Source organism: Lytechinus variegatus, chromosome 1, assembly GCF_018143015.1.
Source record: "Lytechinus variegatus isolate NC3 chromosome 1, Lvar_3.0, whole genome shotgun sequence".
Taxonomy (NCBI): Eukaryota; Metazoa; Echinodermata; class Echinoidea; order Temnopleuroida; family Toxopneustidae; genus Lytechinus; species Lytechinus variegatus.
Window position 1 is genome coordinate 39,598,295 of NC_054740.1, and position 24,961 is coordinate 39,623,255.

The window sequence follows — 24,961 nt, forward strand, 5'->3', positions numbered from 1 at the left end:
TGATGATAACGATGTCCAAAAAGTCCCAAAATACATCGATGAAATTTAATTGCACCGTAAAATAATGCTAATAATGTAAAAGGTGAGGATGTATGCATGCTAAATGTGTTTGAAAAAAAAATGATGCACCCGCATAGATCCGATTAGAACGGATTCTATTGTATTAATTGTTGGTACAGTAGCACTAGCAGATACAAATTTTGACCAGCGCGAATGTACATGTTGTGATTCTGCTATTCAATGCGTAAACGGAATTGTCACTTTTCCGTGTGTACAAAGTCTATGGGGAAACGGAATTTCCGTTTTCTGACATGCTGAAACGGAATTTGAGATTTTCTGGAACGGAAAAGGCAATTTTTTGAAACGGAAAATAACTGTCCCTACTTTAACAACGAGGCTTAACTTAACAAGGGAAGGTTGCAGAAAGAGTTGCAGTTAATATAAAAATCAAGTGCAGTGCCCTGTCTTACAAAGAGTTGTGAGTGATCCGACCAACCATGGATAGCCAGCAATCATGGCAATGTCAACACTTAAAGGAGAATGAAACCATTGGAACAAGATAGCTTGTGTGAAAACAGAAAAATCAAAGAAACAGATCAACAAAAGTTTGAGAAAAATCGGACAAATAATGAGAAAGTTATGAGCATTTGAATATTGCGATCACTAATGCTATGGAGATAGCAAATTGGCAACGTGACAAAGATGTGTGAAGTCACTGATGAACAACTCTCCCCATTACTTTAGTATATATTTCACTTGAATTGCCTCTTTTATCACATCTATCCATAGATCATGTGTTCTTTCTACATGAGGGCATGTAATACATATTTTTTAAGAATACATCATGGATAAAGAGTTTGCATCATCACAAGAAAAAGCAAAAAGAGACATTTTAAGGGTATTTTATAGTCCACCAAAGGGAAAGTTGTTCATCAGTGACATCACACATCCTTGTCGCATTGCCAATGGGAGGATCTCCATAGCACTAGTGATTGCAATATTCAAATGCTCATAACTTTCTCATTATTTGTCCGATTTTTCTCAAACTTTTTTTATTCTTATTCTTTGATTTTTCTGTTTCTACACAAGCCTATTTGTTCCAAAGGTTTCATTCCCCTTTAAAATGTCATTTTGTTCAGAATATTTTCCAGATAGGTCCTACATGTAGATCTATATACATTCATTGTTCTCTTGAAGATTCAGTCTGATTCTCTTTGTTTACTAAGGATATTACGCAAATTTCCTTTAGAAAAACTTACTTTAGAAAAACTGGTATGGATGGATTTCCAATACAGTTAGGATTGATTGGATCAATCGTAACTCTATGGAAATCCATCAGTGTCATAATTTTTTTCTACAGGAAATTTGCACAATGTCCTTCGTAAACAAAGAGAAGCACAGTGAATTTTCAAGAAAACAATGAATGCATGAATATACATCATAGTTGAAAAATATTTTGAACAAACATGCAAAATAGATGTTGACATTGCCGGCCATCCATAGTTGTGATTGATTGGATCAATTGTTACTCTTTGTATTAAGACAGGGCCCTGGTCTCTATAAGTACACACACACATGAATGGTAGTGTTCTGAGAAAATAAATACAAAATTTGGTTATAGTTTTGCTTCCCCCATCTGTATATCAAATAAAATGAACATCCCTGACCAAGGAGAAAGAAATCAGCTATGCTTTTTAATACTTTGTTAATTTTCTTCTGTGGAGGTCTATACTTTTACTAAACCTACTAGTAGGCCTATATAGATCTACTCAGGTCCATAAAGTGATAAAACTCACATTGCATCAATTTCATTGGCAAAAAATGTGCACTTTATGCACCTGTAGATTTCTAGAGTCTTTGTCCAAGTTTTTCAAGAAATAGATCTAGATTCTAGGTCTCAATACTAGGCCTAGATCTACTTAGACATTTTAAAAAGTTCAATGTTGAAATTATATCAATAGTTAGGCCTATATAATATAAAAATTATATTACTAACAGGAATTACAAAAACTAAGATAAATTTAACAAAAAAACGACATAACAAATTAATTTCTAAATTATGCAGAATTTAGAAAATAACTTTTAAAAATAAACACAACACTGCCGATTACATGCAAACTAATACCAAAATGATGAAATACATCATGTATAAAAATAAATGGAAAGAATCTTAAAATATACCAGGCTCTATGTCCATTAAGAGAGAACAGGTATAACGTCTGCCCTTATCCGATCAGTTTAATAGCACAACTGAATTAACCCGGGCAATACTTGCAGGCCTATACACTTCAAAATCAATTTTTCCATCCACTCCCAGGGATTGTGACAGGGCATGGGACAGTCCCTCCATGGTCATGTGATCCACATGTGCGAACCCATGGCCATAGTAAACAACCGGTACACATGTATTGAGTGTGCTCCATGCACCGTCGCACAGCATCAGGACCCAATCACAAACACATGTACAGTGAACAGTACATATCTGCTAGTCTTGATCAACAGACACTAGCATAACAAAACTTAGACCTACATTGTTGCATAATTTTGAAAAGCTATTATAAACTAAAAAGTATAAAGCTACATGTATCAATGCCCATTGTGTAATTTGTCACATTAATACTTTGGGCTATTCCACTGTTACGTTACATTTTGAGGCACCTTGACTCATGCATAGTTGGAGCTGTTATTATTGATAGGAACTAAACATCTCCTTATCACACCATACATGTAGTACAAAGTCTGACTATCATTTCATTGTATAAAAACAAAACTTTGAAAATTTTATTATGCTCATGGTAAATCTTTGAAATGTGTCAGTTACGTTACATGAATTGGACGTGCATAAAATGAAAAGTTGACATAAGTGAAAAGTCTCCTTATACATGTACAAGGCTTTTATGAAAGTTGATTATATCCATTTCAAAGAAGTATATTTATAGGGAGACAAACTTTGTATAAAATTAAAAAATAAAGAACACATGGTTTTTACTAGGGGTGCAGATAAAGTGGTTACTCACGTTACATTTTGTCCATGTATGGTCAAGAACATAAATGTCACTAAAAATTCAATTATGTGTGTAAAATTCACGTTTCTGTTTCTGTAATATGAGTAGGATTTTAGACACCAGTTTATGTTTGAAGTTAACATTTCTGAATAAGTTTCCTCCTCTCTTATACTTTATATTGGTCAGTATATTGGTAATGTGTTCACTAAACTGTAGGAGATCTGGCTTGGGCTGTGTAAATTAAAAAAAAATGTAAAACCCTCAACATCAATTAAAGAACCAGCTATAAGTATAAATAAGGCAAACACAATTTATAGTTCAGATCAGCTATACAGTACAAAGACACATTGAGCTTCCATTTCTTGATACTCAGTGTCATTTTTGATCTGCATTTTGACTGTACTATACAATACAGCTAATTAAAATGTGTCTGTAAATTTTAAGTGCCTGCTATTATTAGCAATTTAGACAGTAGATCTAGTTTCTTTGACATGAAGAGTGTCAGTAAAATTGATCCTTGCAGAATGGCTGTCAAAGTAAAAATGAGATCCCGATACAAGTACATAATCAATGGTAAATGAAAAAAAAGGTAGAAACTGAACAACCAATCACACCATCATATCAGGATTAGAAAAGGAGCAGGTTCTTCAAACTCAATGCAAATTCTGTTTAAAATCGAAAATCATAAATGTATGATTATTTTTAGTTTTGCTGGTCTACAAGCATTTATTTTATGCTGTTTAAGATCTCAGAAGTGTCCCCAACAAATTTAATTGAAAAAAACAATGGAAAACAAAAGGTAAAAAAACAAACAAGGAAATACATAAAAAATGCATAAAACAATAAAATAAATAAGAAATTTGATCTGATATCACAATTTTTTTCAAGTAACTTGCTAGGAACACAAAAAAGAGTTTTATACAAAAATTTGGAACAATTGGAGCTTTATTTAGGGTGTACATGTAAGAGGGATAAGTATGATTTTGGTTACTAATTATAAATGCATAAATTAGCATAGATTGCTTAAAGAGAAATTCCAGTAGTTGCAGTAAACACTGATTTCATGAGAAAGTCTGTAAAACAAGGCTTAATTGTCAGTATATCATCGAGGATCTAGATCTGGTACAGTTACATTAACTGAAATTTGTAAAATCTTGAAATCTACGCTGAAAAATGTTCACACCGAAGATCCCTACACAGATAAGCGCACGTGGGACAATGTATAATTATTGCTTAGAGCGTCGGGCCCGACGCTCTACCCGAATCCTGTGCTTATTTGCTGATTTCTCAGCAATTACACAATTTCTTCCAGAATCCTTTGGCACATGGGTTTTATTTATACAAACAGACACTTTGGTGGTCATTTCATTGGATTCTGTACGAACTCATTTTGATATCGTTACCAAAACTAGGGCAAGTCCAAGAAAAGGTCACCCGAGAAGGCAAAATTTCATCTTTAATTTAAGAAGTTATCTTTGGTGAGGTAAGAAAGCCCAAATGTTGGATTTTAAAATTTCATTAAGAAGAATTTGATAATATGCATATTTATGCTAATTTGGGGCACCTAATTTGCATAATTGGTAAAATGGGCGTTACGTATGGGACAATTATGAAAACTCATAGAAAATAAAAACAAAACTTGTGAGATTTAGTCATAGGTCAATAAGGTGGGACATGGACCCCCTAACATCTTATTACTTTTGGGGGAAAAAAAGTGGTGTCATCTAATTAATTATGCAAATTAGGTTTTGTATAAGGATGGAATGTCCCATACGTAACATTTTGAGGATATTTTTTAAAGTTATTTCTCATAATACAATACTTGTATTGTTGCATCTCTGGGAAGTTCTAATTTATAAAGTATGAAAATGTTATACCCAAAAAAGTTTTAAAAATAGAGTTTACTTTTTAATTAAAAGTTAATTAAAAATTTGTTACGTATGGGACATGTTACATGGGACATTTACACACAATGTCAATGGGGAGATTTGTGTACAAAGTGAATGGAGAAAAACAAATTTCAAGAGTGCTCTACAAAGTGATTATTTACCTTTTCTTTCGTTTTTAAAGACTTATTTGTTATGAATAATGATTAATGAAAACAATTGAAGCGAAAAAATTGTGAAAATGGAAAAATATGAAAAAAATTAAAAACAATAGAAATACATAAGAAATTCATGAAACCATGAAAAACAAGAAAAAAATGTTGAAATGGCTAATTTTCCTCTTCAGTCATATCAAATATGTCTCAATAGAACATTTTATTAAAGGCAGAAACTCTTTTGTTATTTCCATATTTTAAATTTTTCAATTTTTTGAATTATGGGGAAAATTGTGTACGTTCTCTATGGGGACAAAATGTCCCATACATAACTGTCCCATACGTAACATGTCATTAATTTGTTTAATTAGAGGGATTTGGCTTATGACATGAAACTTGCCTCAGATATACTAGAGCAGGGGTTCTCAAACTACGGCCCGCGGGCCGGATCCGGCCCGTGGAGCTCCTCAATCCGGCCCGCGAGACTCTGCTGGTTTCCTTTTTTTTATCGCTTTTAAGTAATAATATGAAACATAGCCCATAACTCAATATGATTACATTGTGTATCCATGTCGATCTTACTGTAATAAAAGTATGGCAGTCGAATAAATTTGTCTTTTAAAAGAAGTTTCGTGGAGTCTTTTCTGTCTATTCTACTTTCTTATTAGATCACCTGCGGTAAATTGAAAAAGTAGTTTCACATCAAACGTTGATAACACATTGCATTTGAAAACACGTGCGCACACATTCGCACACCGCTTGCGATCAATTTTGCTCTATAATGTAAACTTGATTGCTGGTTGATTTCTGCGGATTTTCTCAGGGGTAGTCAACATTAATTGTTAGCTAGGTCAAGATGGCATCAAATTCTGCAAAGAAACGAAAGGTGGACGCTGAAAATCGTGTTTTCAATGAAGAATGGACGGACAAATATGCATTTATTTTGCCGCAATCGAGCACAAGGCCGATGTGTTTGATTTGCTCGGAAACTGTCAGCGTTTCTAAAAATGCTAATTTAAAGCGTCACTACGATTCCAAGCACAACCGATTTGAGCAACAATACCCACAGAACACAGAGATAAGGGAAACTAAAATAAATCAGTTGAAATCTTCCTATGAATCTTCCAGCAGCCAGTTTGTTAGATGTGTGACACAACAACAAAAAGCAACTGAAGCTTCCCTCCGTGTGGCCTGGGTTCTGGGTAAAAACAAGAAACCGTTTACTGATTCAGAACTAGTGAAGGAATGTTTGAATGAGGTTGTTGATTCCATGTTTACAGGGAAGGAAAGACAGGATTTATCAGATAAATTCAAACAAATTCCATTATCCAACAGCACTTCTACTCGGAGAACAGAACTACAGGCGGATGATGTTCTGCAGCAACTGACTGGTGATTTGAACAATGCAGAATACATTGCCCTTGCATTGGATGAATCAACTGATAACACAGATAAAGTACAACTTTGTGTCTTCGTCAGATACTTCAGTAAGGCCAAAGCTGAAATTTGCGAAGACATACTTGGCCTAATACCACTGCTTGGTCGTACAAGAGGAGAGGATATTTATGAAGCCATCATGGAGATGCTACGAGACAGGGGAATCGATATCAAGAAAGTTGTGTCAGTTGCAACTGATGGTGCGCCAGCAATGATTGGGAGAGAGAAGGGAGTTGTTAGCCGTTTGAAAGAGCATCAACCACACATGTTGTCCTATCACTGTATCATACATCAGTCAGTATTATGTGCCAGTCTTGGGAATGAGTACGCAGATGCAATGGAAACCATCATGAAACTAGTGAACTACTTGAGAGCATCTTCTGCACTTCAGCATCGTCTCCTGAGATCATTCCTGAATGAGGTGAAGAGAATACTTATCTATTTCAAGACATTGGTTATTCGTCATTATTTGTATTATCTTTCAGTATATCTCAGTATAAAAAATTTCTGGACCTGGTGTAGAATAAATCGAAAATATTTCTGTACAATTTGTATTAAACATCTCAGAATATGCGAAATAAATACACACAAAATACAAAAAACATAGATAGATACATTACCTCCAGATCTCTCTTGTTAATACATGTTCAAACCAAAAAAATCCAATAATATTGAAAGATAAACGTAGATAGAGACCAGGGAGGAAGAAATCTAAACTTTATCAACAAATAGAATAAGCGCCTGTATGAAGAATGGTCCATCACAAATTATTAAACTTATCATTCCCTTTTTCTAACCAGGTCAATGCATCTTATGATGACTTACTCCTTCATAACAATGTAAGATGGCTAAGTAAGGGACAGGTCCTGGGAAGGTTCTGGGCCATTAAGAAAGACCTTGAAATGTTTCTGTCACAGCAGACTACTGCCAAAGCCAGGCAGTTCCTGGACTATCTCCGTGATGACAACAAAATGGAACTTGTGGCTTTCCTGGTGGACATAACATCTCATTTGAATGAGTTTAATCTCAAGCTCCAAGGTCAGGGCAGTACTGTGTGTGACCTGATGACAGCTGTGCGTTCTTTTGAGAGGCGACTGGAGCTCTTCAAGAATGATATCACAGAGGCACACCTCCATTTCCCAACTCTACTTGGTCACACTAATGGCAATCATCATCATGACCATGTTTCATTCCTGGAGAAATTGGCTGACAATTTCAAATCTCGCTTCAGTGACTTTTGTGTAGGGAAGCAAGTACTTCTTTGCATCGGGTCACCATTCCTTGTGAAGGACCTTGTGGAACTTTCAAGAGAGACCACGAGCATCTTCCCATGGGCAAACGCTGGGAAACTGCAGACAGAAATGATTGATCTCCAGGAGAATTTGTCTCTGAAGGAGAGTAGTTGTGATCATGTGACTTTCTGGACAAAGGTGGTTCCAGCAACATCATTTCCAACATTGCACAAAGTGTCTATTGCTGTTCTCACCATGTTTGGATCTACATACAGGTGCGAAAGTGCATTTTCCACAATGAACATTTTAAAGAACTCGTACCGAAGCACCTTGACCAGTGAACATTTGCACCAGTGCCTTCGTCTGGCAATTACACATTTTGTGCCAAGGTTCAAGCAACTTGTTGCTGACAAACAGTGTCACTTTTCCCATTGAAAGTGACTAAGAGACTGGCACCCTTATTAGAGTCTGCAAGAGACATATATACTCCATTATCCAATCTAATTTGACTACAAAAAATATTGATACTTCAAGACATTATCTGTCTCCTTAATACCAGGTATGTATAGATACAATCTAGATTTATTTTAAAAAGTACTACAATATTTGTTATCATCACTATTGACTCTTGCTGTATTTTGAAATCTTTTTTAATTTTGCCTGTGTTCCAAATGAAAATGTTATAAATTTGTTGGATTAAAAGCTCCCAAAATAAGGGCCAGAATGCCAAGTGAGAATCTAGGACCCCGGCCACAAGGGTCTTTGCGCTTCGCGCACATTTTTTTTCTAAGTACCCACTTGACCCTGGCCCTTTCAGGTTTACTTGGAGTCTCATCTGGCCCTTCAAAGAAAAAGTTTGAGAACCCCTGTACTAGAGTATTGTGACTTCTATCACACTAAGTTACAAGTTGCCAAATGAAATACTTTCAGAGAATTCTCAACTTGAAAAAAATGTTTTAAAAATTGTCTTTTTTCTGCGTCCCATACGTAACGGCCCATCTTTTCTCTACGCTAAAAGGTCAAGGTCACATCTCACCATTTTTTGCATGATTATTCTTCTCCTAGACGTCTACCATCATGAGGGTATTCAATCTAATTGAAGTCAATTAACACTATTTTTCAGGTCATTAAAGCTTCTGAAATGTCCCATACGTAACGCGCGCGAATTCTTGGACTTGCCCACTAGCATTTACCTTTAACAGAGCTGCCAACCTGAAAAGGAACATTTCAGTACCGGTATTTTTGAAGCTGAAAATCAGTATTTCGGTGAGGAAATCAGTATTTTCAAAAAATACCATAGGACCACACATACAACTGAAACTTTAGAAATCAGTATTTTACATGAAACTATCAGTATTCTTCTCACTTTTCAGTACTAAATACTGAAAATCAGTACTACTTGGTAGCTCTGCTTTAATACCAATTTGCATGAAGTGAATTACTGTATAGTTTTGTATCTTTTGCATCCAACACAGGAAAAAAATGCTCAAAAGAGCCCTCTAAACTAAAAATTCCCATTTATCACAATGTCAAAATGTATCTTCTGTAGCAGATTAGAAAGTTGCGAACAGTAGGCCCCCCCCCAAAAAAAAAAAAAATTACATATATACAGTGCGTCCAACAAAAAATGAATGCGAAATTTAGAAATGATTTATCATAGTTTAATCCTGAATACAACAGACAAATGACCTACCAATGTAAAGATTAGAATCTCCTCTTTCATCTTAACTTATAAATTATTCCTCATTCATGCATGAGTAAGCAAAAAATATGAAGAAAGGATCCAATAAACTCATTTGGCAGGGGGGATCTGAATTTCAAAAGAAAATCACATGCCTAAAGTTCAATACAGGTGTATCTGCTCTTTTATTTGATACCTTAATCACAGAAAATAGTCAAGAAGTAAAAAAGTTCTGCTTCCTCAAAACAATGCTTGTATTTCCATACTTTCGGTAAATAAACATGTTTTCACCGGTTTTCCCACAGAAACTATCGCACGGTTAAAGACTTAATGCATGGCTGATCGTCAACAAAACGGAGTGTCGAGTGATTCTGAACACTAGCCTGTAAAACCTTTTCATTTTATGAAATTATTGAAATTCAAGACTTATTTCAAATAACCAGAACTTTGTTATTTCTTGACCATTTTCTGAAATTGAGGTATCAAATCATAGAGCAGATAGCCAGATATTGAACTAATAATATGATTTTCTTTTTGAAACCCAGAATCCCAGATACAGCCTGCCGAGTGACTCTTTGATATCCCCTCTTCAAATTGTTTTTGCCCACTCATGCGTGAATGATGAATAATCTAAGTAATTTCAGATGAAAGAGGAGATTCTAAGCCTTACAATGGTAGGTCATAAAGATTAAGTCATGATAAATCATCAATAAATCTTGGCTTCGTTTTTTGTGGGACGCACTGTATATACATGTAGATAAAAAAAAATAATAATTTCTTGCCTGATCCAACGGTGGATAATGTACGTGTTACGGTATATGATTAAAAAAGTTGCTGTTTACTTTCATGGATGCACATCATGCACATGATCATGAAATGTAATTACGTACACAACATCAATCAATTTCTACAAAGAGATACATGTATACTGCATACTTTGGACTGATATTTGACAGATCAAACAACAGTATACAAAAGTAGTCAGTCTCAATTTCCTTTACCTTTGCCTCATGATCTGAATGTAGGCCAGCAGGCCTGTAATAGCACTATGCATTTTTAATACCACATGGCGTAAATCTTAACAATGTTGCGATCGATAAAATATGCAATATGATCTTTTGACCCCTTGATGACCTTTGACCTATTACCGGACCTATTATAAGACATTTCAAAAACTAAACCTTGTTTACATGTACACTGTATGATTCAATGCTGACGAGGCTGCCGTCACAAAAAAGATAATTTTCAGTTTATTTCACTCTCGTTTTACATGTACCTACGTGTAAGTCAACACATGGGAATACAATATTTGTACATCATCTGAACAGTTTTCAAAGAAATGTGGAAATTAGATCATGCATTTCATGGATGTAAAGATGTGAAATGTGAAATTTCAGCAAATTTTGGAGTAGGTTTTTTTTTTGTCCCATACAGTGAAAACAGTTGTTCATATAGTCCTGAAAACGTTTTATGCTTTTAACAACCATTTGAATGGCATTTAAAGTTTTGAATTCAGTCCTAATGGATACTTGGGGCTGAAATAAAAAAGTTGAAATAAAGCTCACCTGTGGTTGCTGTTGTTGGTTGTTGAGTAGTAAGGCGACCAGATTGGTAAGCTCTGACGATACACTCACACTCCCATTGTTGACCGCTTCCGTTGACTTGGGTGCCACAATAACCTGCTGAGGCTGATTCTGCTGAGCAATCTGCAAGTCGGGCACTTGTTGCAGTGACTGTTGCTGTTGCAGCAACTGTTGCTGTTGTTGTGCTTGCAACAACTGCTGTGCCTGCTGCTGTTGTTGTAGCTGCAGCTGCAGGGTCTGCTGCCCTTGTGGTTGGACCAGTTGTGGCATCTCCTGGTTGTTGAACATGCCGGTCAATTCTTCCTCGCTCATCCCCAGGAGGCGCTCTTCGGAAAGGTCCGAGTAATCTGTCATGTTCATGTTGAAGGACAAGTCTGAGAAACTCATGTCCTCTGCAAAAAAAAAATGAACATCAAATCATTTGTTTTGCATCTACTCTCAATTTTCAACAGACCTGTTTAATTTTTTTTGTGCTTCCTTTTTGGCAAACATCACATGTACAGGGTGTTTCGTTATAATTAGCATCATTATTCTGAACCAAAAGCTTTAGTCTCTGTTTCAACAGTTGTTCCACTGGACTATATCTTGTTTTACTACAATCCCTCCATACACTGGAGTCATTTGTCACTCTGTAAAGGGAACCTAGGTGACTTCATATAATACAAGTCAATGAAGTCATGCAGGTTCCCTTTACAGCGTGACAAAATGACTCCAGTCTATGGATGGGTCGTAGCAAAACAAGATGCAGTCCAGTGGAACAACCCGGTTAATTTTAACAGATACATTATACAGATGAGATACATTATTTCGTTAATCTCTAAAATTTGTCAAGTACTACAGAACATTATCAACTGAAAGATTTTGGAAAAGAAAATGAAATTCATGTTAAATCGTAACTCAAAGTCAAATCGTTAGATGCGCAGACTTGGCCTTGGCAGTAGAGGTGCACGGCCAATATGGGAGACTCTCTCCAATATGGGAGATTATCTCCCATATTGGAGACTTGCTTTGCAAAAGGACAAAAGAAACAACATTTTAGTGAAACAACATCAACAAAAGCATATTTTCCACCCAAAATGTTGTCTCACTGAGGTCAGAAGCCCATTTGTCTTGTGTGTGATTGACAACAAAAATCCTTATCAAAACAAAAGTAGACGGTGAAAAGGGGTAATTTTTCATGAGATGAGGAATCTGCTTATCACATTTTTATTTGCTGCCGAGGTAATCCTTTTGCAGCAAATGTAAACAAAGGAAATTGGTCTCCAAAACTGGAGATTGTCTCTGAAATTGGATAGCCAAATTCTTTACAAAAGTCTCTGATATTGGAATCGATATTATCTCCCAGTCCCACATTGGAAACAGAGTCCAATATTGGCCATGCGCCTCTACTGCTTGGGGACCACCATTAATATAAGGAACGTTATAACTGAAAGATTTTGTGTTAGGTGCGCAGACTTGGGGCCCACCATCATAAGTTAATACAGAAGTTCAAGTTAATCTTACAAAAAAAAATATTTCAATTTTCCTTAAAAAGGCTTATAAACTTTTTATTTTAAACTAAATGTTTTTTACTTTCATCATCAATCAATGTCTCAACTCAACTCTCATGTCCGATATCAATTGATCATCACGTTGGTGGACTACTAAGATTTTAGGGCCAAACTTTTGGGAACCACTCGTAGATTTACATGCGCACTTGTGCTTGTGTACAAAGTGAATGGAGGTGGAAATAGGAAACCGTGCGTGTGACTGAATAAAGCGCTGCTGTGTGAAGTTAACGGTGGTTCCCAATATCACGATAATGCCGATTTTAGTGAAACATATACCAGTGAAAAGAGAAATAAGGGCCAAATCGTGGTTTTGGAAACCACTCAGATTTGTGTACCGGTACGCGCATTTGTGTACAAAGTGAATGGAGGTGGAAATAGGGAACCGTGCGTGTGTAGCAGCTCATGTTAGCTGTGGTCTGTTTGTTAAATAATATTGCAGTTTAGATAGACTTGTAAATAAGGCTCATTTTGGTTTTATATAATTCCGTTAGCGCAACCGCCTAAGTCTTAGGACCTTTTATTCTCCTTCAGCTCCTTTGTTTACAAACAATAAAATTCTCCCACGCTCTGTCCGTGACCTTTTTAGGCCCACGTGACTCTTTGTTGTTTCTCGCCACGGGCACGCGCGCGCCCATTTTTCTGGATGCGCGCATTCCTTTCTTTTGACATTTCCTTGACTGGCGGTGGTTGCGGTAGCGATGTACGTTCCTGGTGTGCTAAATCAACTTTTGGAGGTAATTTTATGCTCGTAATTCGTAGTAATCCATTTGTTTCTTTAAGAGATTGTATTAGATAGAGAGATTTTTAAATTATGGTCCTTAGTCTTATCCTAGATTTCTGGCTAGCAATCACAGTCTTTTTATATGGATAGATTTTTGATGAATAACAAACACATTTTAGTCCTTCTCGGACATTTTTCCTTTCTGTATTTGCTTGGCTGTGATTGGTCAGATATTTTTTAGCTTTCTGATTGGTGCGTTTTACACCAATCTGATTGGACTAAAGTCTTGTTTGGTAGAAAATTTGGCGGATTGTTGGAAATGATCAGTAGAGAAGTTGGAGACTTAGCGTGAGGTCAACAAGGGCTCTGCTCTTAGTCTTAGCTCTCTTCATTAATTTTTCTTCGTCTCGGTAGCATCGCTCAATGCACTGAGCTTGCTTGGCTATTTGAGAACAACTTCATCAAACTTCATTTCATGGATTTATTTCGCCAACCGTTTTGGATCTATTTACTTTGAAATAGATCTAGAGGTCTCGTTTCTTATTGAGCGATGGACTTGAATTTCGACTGCTCTTCTTAGTAATTGTTTTCTCATCATCGAACAATATCTTCTTCGTCGACCCCATCGAATTTAACTTTATTCGATCAACGACATCGAAGTCGAACATTGTCATTATCTTCTTCATCAACCTCATCGAATTTAACTTTATTCGATCAACGACATCGAAGTCGAACATTGTCATTATCTTCTTCGTCAACCTCATCGAATTTAACTTTATTCGATCAACGACATCGAAGTCGAACATTGTCATTATCTTCTTCGTCAACCTCGTCGAATTTAACTTTATTCGATCAACGACATCAAAGTCGAACATTGTCATTATCTTCTTTGTCAACCTCATCGAATTTTACTCTAGTCGATTACGACATCGAACACTGTCATCTTTTTCGTCAACCTCATCGTCGAACTTTAGTCGAAGTCGAACTTTGGCATCATCTTAATCGTCAACCTCGACCATCGAATCCTCGAGTTCTTCGTCATCTGTCTTCACACCGGACTTTCGTCTTTCTTAATTCGCTCTCCACGACTATTTCGCCTTAGTTTCGGACATTTAACTTTTGGATCTAACAATCGGATTTTTAATACTTGGAATATGATTTCTTTTTCCTTGGCACAACTTATGTAAGTAGACATGGTAGATCCTAGTTATAAATAGCGGCGGTCTTTCGCTATAGAAATAGACCACTTTATTATTGTTCTTGTATTTCTTGATTGGTAACTAGCGGCGGTCTTTCGCTATAGAAATAGACCATCTTAGCCTAATCTCTTGATTGTAAAAATACAATTTACAAGCACAGTCTTGATCTAGATCATAGATTCAAATTTGGATCTAGAATCTACTGCGATCACAATTTGATGTGTTGATAGTCTCCTTGAAATTATTAATAAAAAAACGAGATCCTGAGAAGAGGACTTTATACCTTGTAGTTCGCTTTTGTTTTATTTCGTTTTGGTTATTTGTATTCTTATTTTTTCATCATGTTCATAGACATCCCAAAGTTTAGGCCTAGTAACAATATGTCCTGACCCTCTCAGGGGTAGCTCGTTAAACGTGCGACTGAATAAAGCGCTGCTGTATGAAGTGAATGGTGGCTACCTATATCACGATAATGCCGAAATAAGTTCAATAAATCATCTCATAGCTCATCCTGTTAAAAAACTAGTGGGCTAACCTCGCATTTTAAGTCGCTGTGCAGTGAGTCGATGGTGTAACTAACACTGTTGACAACATGTGGGACTGACTTTTTACACCTGACGACAAAAATATATTGGTCGTTTTTATTTTTATATGAAATAGAAACTTACCTCCTTGTAGATCAAGATCATCAAGAAATGTATCCTCATCATCTTCTTTTTTAACAGAATTAAGATGTGGATCCGAATTCATTACTGAATCGGGTGAAAATAACCAATGTGTTTGGTCTCCCATTTTGATTTCATTTCACTTTTCGACATAGAAATTACGCGATGATGTTGTCGTCAATCTTGTGATAAAAAGGCGTTGCGTGATTGGTCGGTGGCATATCGTGCCATGCCATGGCCTCCGTAGTCTTTTTTTCTAGCACGCACGGAAGATCAACAAAATTGTAAGAGCTTAGTCTGAGACACAGACCTTCGTGAACAAAAAAAAATGGTAAAAAGCCCCGGCGGGAAAAGATACGACTCTTGCAGAGGTCGCAGTCCGGGGTCGCAGTTTGGTACAAATAGGCCTATAATTTGTTGCTTTAGTACACAAGTCCCAGGCAGTGCTACGGGAGGGGGGGAGGGCATGCCGGCCCTGCATGAGGGGACAGAGACGGTGGAGACTCTCAAAATTTGCATGTCACCTATAGCTGTGCATTTAACAGTTTTGTTAAAAGCAACAAAAAGGCCAGTAGGCCTCTGCACAATTTTTTCATTTTCGATTTGATGAAATGTTAAGCGTCATGCTGGTTTAATTTTTCTATCAAATTGATTTTTTCCCACCTTATGGTTATCGCGTAGGGTCTGGCAATTGCGAAACCCGACCATTCTAAAAAAAAAAAAAAAAAAAAAAAAGGACCCCCCTAGATTCCCGAAACGACAGATCCAGTTTTGCTCAATGTTTTGTGCAAAATAATTTTTATAGCAAAATTCTCCCAATGAGTCCACCCCCCCCCCCCCCCCCTTTAGAACCGCGCCTGCATTTTCAGTTCTGAATATCAAAAAAACAAAAATTCCAGCTCATACCACTCGCAATATTTCATTAGTGAGCCTAGCCTATTTCTTTTTATGATGATTACAATGTTTAAAAGTTTCCTGTTTTGGTCTCAATATGAAAATTATCAGCTCTCGCTTTCGTGCGCTCACATTATTGTTATTTAGATATAGGCCTAGGCTCCTATATCTTCTTCACATTCCTATGTCAGTAAGTTCAAACAGTGTTACTTTCCAGATCAATATTAAAGAAATCAGCTCGCGCCTCTTTGCACTCGATTTTTTTTATTCAGTGAGATAACAGGATTACAAAAGAGCTAATGTGTAGACCTAGTTTATAGGTCTGAAAATAAAATTAAAAAGTAAGTCCCACTGAACATTTATTAAAGGACAAGTCCACCCCAACAAAAAAAAAATAATAAAAAGAGAAAAATCCAAAAAGCATACACTGAAAATTTCATCAAAATCGGATGTAAAATAAGAAAGTTATGACATTTTAAAGTTTCGCTTAATTTCACAAAATAGTTGTAAATCCTGGTCAGTATGGGGAGACTGATGATGTCATCCACTCACTGTTTCTTTCGTATTTTTTTATGCGAAATATGAAATATTCTACTTACGGCGAATCGATGCCGTAGTGAGACATTTTCTTTTAAAACTATACTCTAATTTTGTGATAACCTAAAAATCCCATTTCCGGTGGCGTACCTAGGATTTTCCAAAGGGGGGGGGGGCAAATTCGTCCGCCCAAAAAAAGCAAAAAAAAAAGTCTTCAACCGACATTTCGCACCGAAAAAAAATTGACAAAAAAAAAAGAAAAAAAAGGTCTTCAAGTGCAAAGGAGGGGGTCACTTGTGGCTCGTAAGGGATCAGTAATGTGACTCGTCAGGGGGGCAGGGATACGTCCCTTAATTGCATGAGTTAATGTCATCTTACCCATATGCTGTCAACGCCTCATTTCCTTGAAACGGTATTGTCGTAATCATGCATGCCATGTTATGTTTGTTTCTTGACTAACTTTCATTCATTCTTCTCTGTTTTTTTTTATTATCAAGAGAACGATATTTCAAGTCATGATTAAAATTACTAGTACTTTTAAGAGGACAATTATTTTCAATTTCTCTACATCGATTGCGGTCATCGGAAAACTTCCAACAGTTTTTCCCCTGTTCATTAAAAAAAATATCTTGGGCTTTACTTTGTTTTGAAAATCTGGCTTGAGTGAGAAAAGGTAATTAAGAAACATTTTTTATCGTTATTGCGCCTTTCCCGTGACCAAGGAAAGTATAGGCTATATATAATGACAAGCACGATCAGGCATCCTTTTTTATTTCCCTATAATTTATCACAAAAATGAAATATATTTAGCACGAAGATAGAGTTCGGTCACTTTTTATGAAACCTGTAGTATCGCATAAAAAGAATCACCCTAACGAAAGATAGTCGGTGAAACATGAGTTTGACCGAGGTGATATCTCCTTGGTTTGACCCAATCATGTTGTGTTTGCAATGACATTATTCGCATTTAGTCAATACCCGGGGTCAATAGTTTTCCATATATAATTTTAAAAATCAAATTAGCCTGTAGTTTTGATCAGTCTGTTTCATAAGTCTTAATGTAGGCGATGAAATTCCCTTTTCATAATTGGCCTCTGTTGCATAATTTTGGAGGAATACTATGTGAGTCAGCGATATTGAAAGTAGATTATGAAAACGTTCCAGAACGGAATCTTTGCGGGTCGTGTGAAAAAAGGAATAACAGAAAACACTGCACGTAGTCTGCAAATACAGACATTTACTTTTAGATTTTTCGCACACTGCCCAGTAGTGCACATTGCAGGGTCCGAAATAGTGATTCTTGATTGAATAAAATATTGTAGCGGATTTTAATACTTTATTTCGATTGATATAGACAGAGAGGTTTTAGTCTAGCAGTCTAGACATTGTTTAATTTGTTAAGCTGTCAAACTATAGTCTGTGTTTGCAGACTAACCAACGGTCGCCGAGGCAAGTATCGATGACGTTATGTTCTATTTTAAGAAACGATGTAAACAAACATTGAGCTGTCTTTCGCTCGCTTGGACGAACGAATCGATCGTTCCGTTTTGGAAAACGTAATGTCTACGTTCAATTTCGCTGAGTAAGTCCGGATTCGTGTGTTCCAGAAACGTCTTGCATTTGGGTATATAAAGGCAGCCACTCCCTGTCGATATTCATACTGCGATTCAGTGGTAGAATCTCCGCAAGCAAGAGACAACCGAGTTTCAACGTCTGCGTCCGACGTCAAAACCAGCAATAACTGATAACAAAAAGTTATCTGAAAATCAGAAACTACCAAGAATTATACGCCGCTAGAGATCAGACCACTTGTTTCACTTTTGACCAGCCATCTACAACAGGGTAAATTGTGACTCTTTTTCTAATTCTACTTTTATTTCGGATCTATTTCAGACTCGATCGGAACAGTCTCTCTGCATCATGAGCTGATACCGGTTATATACCCCCGAATATATTGTCATAAATGTGTGGATAGCTGGCATGTCGGATTTGAGCAAGGAAATAGTATTTACTATTGCCCTGCTCATGAAATAATTAGTAGTTATTCACTGCCCTTTGCCTTTTCTCGTTTATAGCTTGGAAGAACAATCTTTGTTTGTTGACATATATGGAGAAACATCCAGTGTGTTTGCTCCACAGTGGCATATCCATATCCTTAGGAATTGAAATAGAAAAGGTCGAAAAGAAACTGGATATATATTTTAACAATAAACAGAGTTAACAGAGGGGTATAGCTAAAATGTGAAATAGTAAGCCTCCAAGGCCATGTCCTGGGATTCCATATTGAAATAACCCCCCCCCCCCCCGCCCCAGCATTGGATTAAATTTTTTGTGACTTAAAAAAAATCAATTTCTGATTGCCTCATGCAAACTTGCCTGAAACAGACAATGATATTATTAATATTATAAACAACTGTTTAATCGTTCTCATTTTCAGATTCAACGCAACATGTCGATGACAGTGAAAGCATACCTGAAGCGGGGAGAGAACGCAAATGCAGAGATTCGTCGCTTTGTGATTGACGTTGCTGTGAGTTCAAACTATGAATACCTTTCGAAGAAGGTAGCTCAAGTATTTCCGTCTCTGGGTGACCCCGACAATTTCACTCTCTCCTGGAAAGGTAATATATATTTTTTAATTCATAAACATATACATAAAGTTATAAATCAATTCAACTGGTCCATTCATTTTTCCAATTCACTGAAATAGAAAATAAAGAAATTTAATATAAAAGATAATCATCATTAAATAGTACTTTTATTATAATACACTATATGATCAGACAAATGGGTTGTTCCCCGCCCCAACTATTTATTTTGTTTGCTTTTTAACTTTAATTTTTGTTATATATATTTTATTAATGTGATAGTTTGACATTAAAGACACTATAAATGGATCAATGTGTAGGGGACTATTGGTGATTCTCATTCGCTTATAGGACATAAATTGTTTATTGTTTTTTCCATAATTATAGATTCCGACGGAGACAACATCACTTTCTCCAGCAATGATGAGTTGGTAGAAGCCTTGGGTCAGATAAATGATGACATCTTCCGGATCTATGTCAAAGGTCAGTATGTCTTTGTTATCAAAAGTAGACTATTCAATATCATGAGTATTGTTTCAGTAATGACATGATATATTATTCTCATCATTGTTGTTTGTATCATAATTTATTATTATCGTTTCTGTTATTAGTAGTATTTGTAGTAGAATTATAAAATGATTTATATTGTTATGAAATTATTTTCATTTTTGTTTGCTCTTAATTACTATTTTTATTATTACTATCATCATCATTGTTATCATCATCATATTTCATGATTATTGTTAACTATGGTTATAATTATTGTAAGAATATTATTATTGTATGGAGAACATAATTAAATTTGAAGTGGCTCATCAGAAATCAAAATCAAGACTTTCATGAAAGTTACCATGATAATATTAGGCTTTATGGAATTTAACTTTTATGTTTTTCAGTAAATGATTCTGTTATTTTCCTTGAAATGAAGTATTATAGTTAATTGCATGATTTGATTACCAATCAATACTGTTATATCTATGGGGGTGGGGGGGGTATGAGAATATCAGAATCCAACATATTTTCATATCCCTCAGTCTGTCATCTTTATTTCATTTGACATCACATGATAAATCCTTTTATATAGTGCATTATACCTTTCAAAAAGGTCAAAAGAAAAAAAGAAAAGGTGAAGGAAAACCAAGCTGGAAATGTTATGATGGTATTATCATCATATTATGACATTATTAGAATATTACTCTGATTTCATTTAAAAATCATATAACATTGTTACTATGATTATATTATTTGTTATTATCATGTTCTTACATTAATATTTTCTATGATATTGTTATTATAGCATTACTATAATGATCTTATAATTATATCTCTACATATATGAAAATATCATTATCATATTATAAATATTTTATTTGGTGAAATAGGGAAGAAGAAGTGTTCCCGTGAAGCCCCGTCTACCAGTTCTGATGACGGCGGTCGGGAGGAGCAGGTGTACCACCCAGGCGTAATCTGCGACGGGTGCGAGAGTCGAATCCGCGGTCCGCGGTTCAAGTGCATCACTTGCCCCGACTATGACCTGTGTAAGCAGTGCGAATCCCGAGGCACCCACCCGGAGCACAGTTTCGTCAAGTTCCGCAAGCCTCAAGTCGGCCGCAGCCACCACGGTGTAAGTATCGAAGTGCCCATTTTCTGTCTTGGGTGTATATACTTTTCATCCACATTTTTGTCCGACAGCTCCCAGATTGGACATTCTTCCTTGATTCTTGTTTGGTTGAGAAATTATGTTACTGTGCTAACTGTCGGTCCGACAAGTCCTTTCATGAAACACTTGATCCCCTGATTTGCCACACACCATAGAGGTAGTGTTATTTTCTGGAGACACTTGTTCAGTTTCTCTTTGTCCTGAGTACCTGCAATCACACATGGAATATGATTAGACTGTGAAAACCATTGTATACTGAAAATGTTGATACCATTTTCAGTGTATAATAAGTTGCCATTCCTGGATTTATGCCATTTCCCTAAAGCTAATCACTAATCATTCTAATTCTACATTTGTGATGTCATGTGGTCCCATGTGATAAGAACAACAAATCACTTAAAAATGTAAATTGGCATGTTTTTGTTATAGCCCTGCTATTATCACTGATTTTGCCTTGTTTATTACCGATATCTATTTTATGTATCCAAAGTATAAAGAAATAATAAATAATCAGTGCTGTAAAGATTGTTGTCAATTTAAAATGTCAAAGCAGATTAATGTTGACCATATCAGTTGTGTACCGCTGTAATGAAAAGGATATAGTTGATAAAAAAGTGATGTTGATCAGCCTAAGAGAAACTTTTATATCTTTTAGGACTAAGGCAGTAGTCTATTCAGAAAAATTTAATTTATTTTTTCTTTTTTCTTTTGCAACACAGGGATTTTTCAACAGACCTGGGATGTTCCGCCAGTTTGGTCACCCTGGCTGGCGTCACTGGTGGCAGTGGAACCAACAACAGCAGCAGCAACAGCAGGAGCAGCAGGAGGGTGGTACCCAATCTACTACCCAACAGGAGCAGACCCAGGGGGCTGGTGGCTCTCAAAACAATGGAGGCTGTCCCATGGGCCCAGGTCCCTTCTGCCCCCCTCCTCCCCCACCCCCAGGGTGTCACATGCCACCCCCACCCCCACCTCCACCCCATGCTTTCCTGAGGGACATCGGACAGACCGTTGCCCAGATGCTTGACCCTCTAGGTAAGATGAGATGTCAACAGAGTTGTGATAGAAAAAAAACAACTCTTTTTCTTTTCATTTAAACAATATTTTCCCCATTCTGAAACATTTTAGATCGTTTTGAAAATAGATGATTTGAATTTAGTCCTCATCTGCTGGATGTTTTAAACCTGGTTTAGTCCTTGACTGCAGGGGTGGCAGGATTTACATTGCATTCACAGAGGCCACTCTCCCACCCTGCATCCGCTTTACTCTCTTCAGTGCATTTTCTTCCCTCAACCCAACCCTTCTACTCTGCCCCACTACTGGCTCCTTCTTTGGTCGCCCCCTTCCCATTTGTCAGGAAACATATTTTTTTAAAGAAAATATGTTTATTGTGTCAGCCCTTGATATCAGGACTTGAACTTGTAAATAAATGACCGTTTTTTTCCTATCAATTTAAGTAATGATAAGTTTCCACCAGATTACGGCAGAGCTACCAAGTCTCACGCATTATGCGTGAGACTCAAGCATTTTGGACTCTTGTTCAACCCCTCAAATTTCTGTCTCACGCAACTATCACAGCCTATCCCCATAGACATTGTACACAATGTCTGTGATCTCACTCAGATTCACAGAAAATCTCACGCATAGCTGGTCTTTGAACTTGGTATCTCTGGATTATGGTGCATTCTGTTTTGAAGTTATTACACACACTATATATATGTATATGTCTCCGGAAAAGCAATCTGTATGAGAAGTTCATTAAAAACATAGCTAGGTGTGCTATAAAACTTGACTTATTCTTTCATGTAGGAATTGATGTTGATATCGACATCGACCACCAGGGTAACCGTACGCACTGTGCTGGAGAAGCCAATGCCTGCGGTGGAGGGCGAGGCCGTGGGAGGCATGGGCGTCGTCACGGGGGCAGAGGTCAGCGGGGATGCCGAAAGACATGGCATGGTGGTGAGCAGACGTCTATGGATATGAGCCAGGAGGATGCGGAACAACCAGGTCAAGAAGCTTCAAACAACCAAGATCAGGGAAGCACACAGAATGAAGCCAGTCAGAAGCAACCACAAGAACCTGTTGAACCAATGGTATGTCCAATTTCTCTTTGGAAGTTGTAGCAGAAACCAAGGCCCCTGTCTAACAAAGAGTTGGAATGCATTCCAATGAACCTCAAATTGTAATACATTCAAATCCTACTCAAAGATTCAAATTGAGATAGATTCAAACCCTACTCATTTTGTTACACATTCAAATCATCCTCAGACTGTAATAGATTTAAATTATATTCAAATTGAGGATTCAAATCCTACTCAAATTGAAATACATTCAAAGCATACTGAAAATGTAGATTCAAATGAAAATAAAATTGTTTTACATTCAAATCATACCCCCATTGTAATAAATTCAAATAAAGCTCAAATTGTTTTACATTCATATCATACTGAGATTGAAATAGGTTCAAATTATACTCAAATTGTTATACATTCAAATCATACTCAGATTGTAGTAGATTCAAATGATATTTACATTCTTATACATTCAAATCTTACCCAAATCGTAATAGATCCAGATAAAATCAAATTGTTATACATTCAAATCTTACTCAGATTGTAATAGAATCCAATGATATTCAAATCAAACTCATATTACAACTTGCAACTCTGTAAGACTTTGATGCAGCTGTACTGTCACTTAGCCAATTACAATACAGAGCTTTCCCAATAGTTTTTTTTTCGAGGGGGGGGTCCAATTTCAGAAATTCAGTACACCAATGCAATGTAATATGATTATCATACAAGGCACTTATTGTGAATGCAACTTATCTGTGCTTCTTCTTAGGAGACTACTGTGAAAGACGGAGCTGGTAGAAGTCCTAACGCCTCACCATCTGGGAGTGATGATGCCGACTGGACCATGCTTGAGAAAACAGGAGGAAAGGCTCCCTCCCAGACTCCACAGGAAGGTATGGAATTACATTCGAATTCTATTTGTTCCACTTTCACAAACACAACACATGCATAAGAAATGTATTAGTTAAAAAAAAAAACCTTTCAAGTTTGATTAAATGTTTGACATGAGATACAGTATGTAATACAACCGAGGTGCTTTTTGTTTATTGATGTATTTCTGTTTTTTACATCTGCTTAATATTCAGGGGTTTACTTTTAATAATAATAATTTACTTTTAATAAAGTGGTGATGATGATGATACTAATAATGATCATAAATTATAATCATTATTATTATTACTATTTACATAATTATCATCATTACTATCAACAAAATTATTCTTCTCATTTTTATTATCATTATCGTTACTATTTTTATAATAATTACAATAATGATAATGAAAATAATTTTGATGATAGTAATGATGATGATTAAATAAAAGCTGTAATAATAGTGAATATGAAGAATGCACCACAGTGACATTGATTTTGACACTGCCGCATTCTATCTCTTTTCAGGATCTACAGTGCATCAGACTGCTCTGAATCAGATGATGGCGATGGGCTTTGACAATGAGGGCGGTTGGTTGACCAGCCTCCTGGAAGCAAAGAATGGCGACATCGTCCGCGTCCTTGACGCCATCAAGATCGGTCACCAGCCTTCCTTCAGTGGAAACTCCAAGTAAAGCTGTTCCAGAGAGATTGCATCGCGTTGCTATCGTAACCGTAACTTCGTTTAGCTTTGTTACTCTGTATGTTTTTGACCCATTTCTCCAAAACCAATTATAAATCATAAATCTTTCTATATCAGAGGAGAGTTTCAAGACAGGGCTTGTTGGATGTTTTCTATAAGAGTATGTATCATGTGACAGTTACCATAGCAACAGTCAGAAACCTGTGTTTCTCAGCCAGTTAAAATTCAGACAAGTTGTCAGATCTGACAGCCTTGTCAGATGACAAATAGATAAAGGTAAAAAAACATGAAGAATGGTTAGGATGGCAACATGCCTCACTAGCTATATCAAGTTCTAAAGTAGTGACGAGTGGCTGAGCCGAGTCAGAATTTTTCTTCTAGATTTCTGCTAGTGTCTGTTTGAACATTACGCACACTTGCGATCTACAATCAACTTACACAGGCATGCAGTTTAAAAAAATGCATGCATTATTAAATAGAAACTTCTGAATTTTGTCTCTGAGAAAAGTCTGAGAAA

General features: G+C 36.4%; 2 protein-coding genes across 3 annotated transcripts in view; one reads left to right on the top strand and one right to left on the bottom strand.

The window, feature by feature from the left end:
• Positions 1-15,309, bottom strand: part of LOC121413767 (sterol regulatory element-binding protein 1-like) — a 30,451-nt gene extending 15,142 nt beyond the window's left edge. The window contains exons 1-2 of one of the 2 annotated variants that reach the window (XM_041606716.1): positions 15,118-15,309; positions 10,962-11,371 (exon numbers count right to left, since the gene is read on the bottom strand). In XM_041606716.1, the coding sequence (XP_041462650.1) occupies positions 10,962-11,371; positions 15,118-15,241 (534 nt within the window). In that variant the 5' untranslated portion in view covers positions 15,242-15,309. The remainder of the gene's footprint in view (positions 1-10,961; positions 11,372-15,117) is intronic. The other variant, XM_041606710.1, reaches the window with a different exon arrangement.
• A 2,709-nt stretch (positions 15,310-18,018) lies between these two features.
• LOC121413780 (sequestosome-1-like) lies at positions 18,019-24,514 on the top strand. Its single transcript, XM_041606730.1, has 8 exons — positions 18,019-18,387; positions 18,983-19,166; positions 19,521-19,616; positions 20,516-20,757; positions 21,513-21,828; positions 22,603-22,889; positions 23,641-23,764; positions 24,270-24,514. Exons 2-8 carry the CDS (start codon positions 18,995-18,997, stop codon positions 24,434-24,436), a joined length of 1,404 nt encoding a protein of 467 aa, XP_041462664.1. The 5' UTR covers positions 18,019-18,387; positions 18,983-18,994; the 3' UTR covers positions 24,437-24,514.
• Positions 24,515-24,961: the final 447 nt, after the last annotated feature.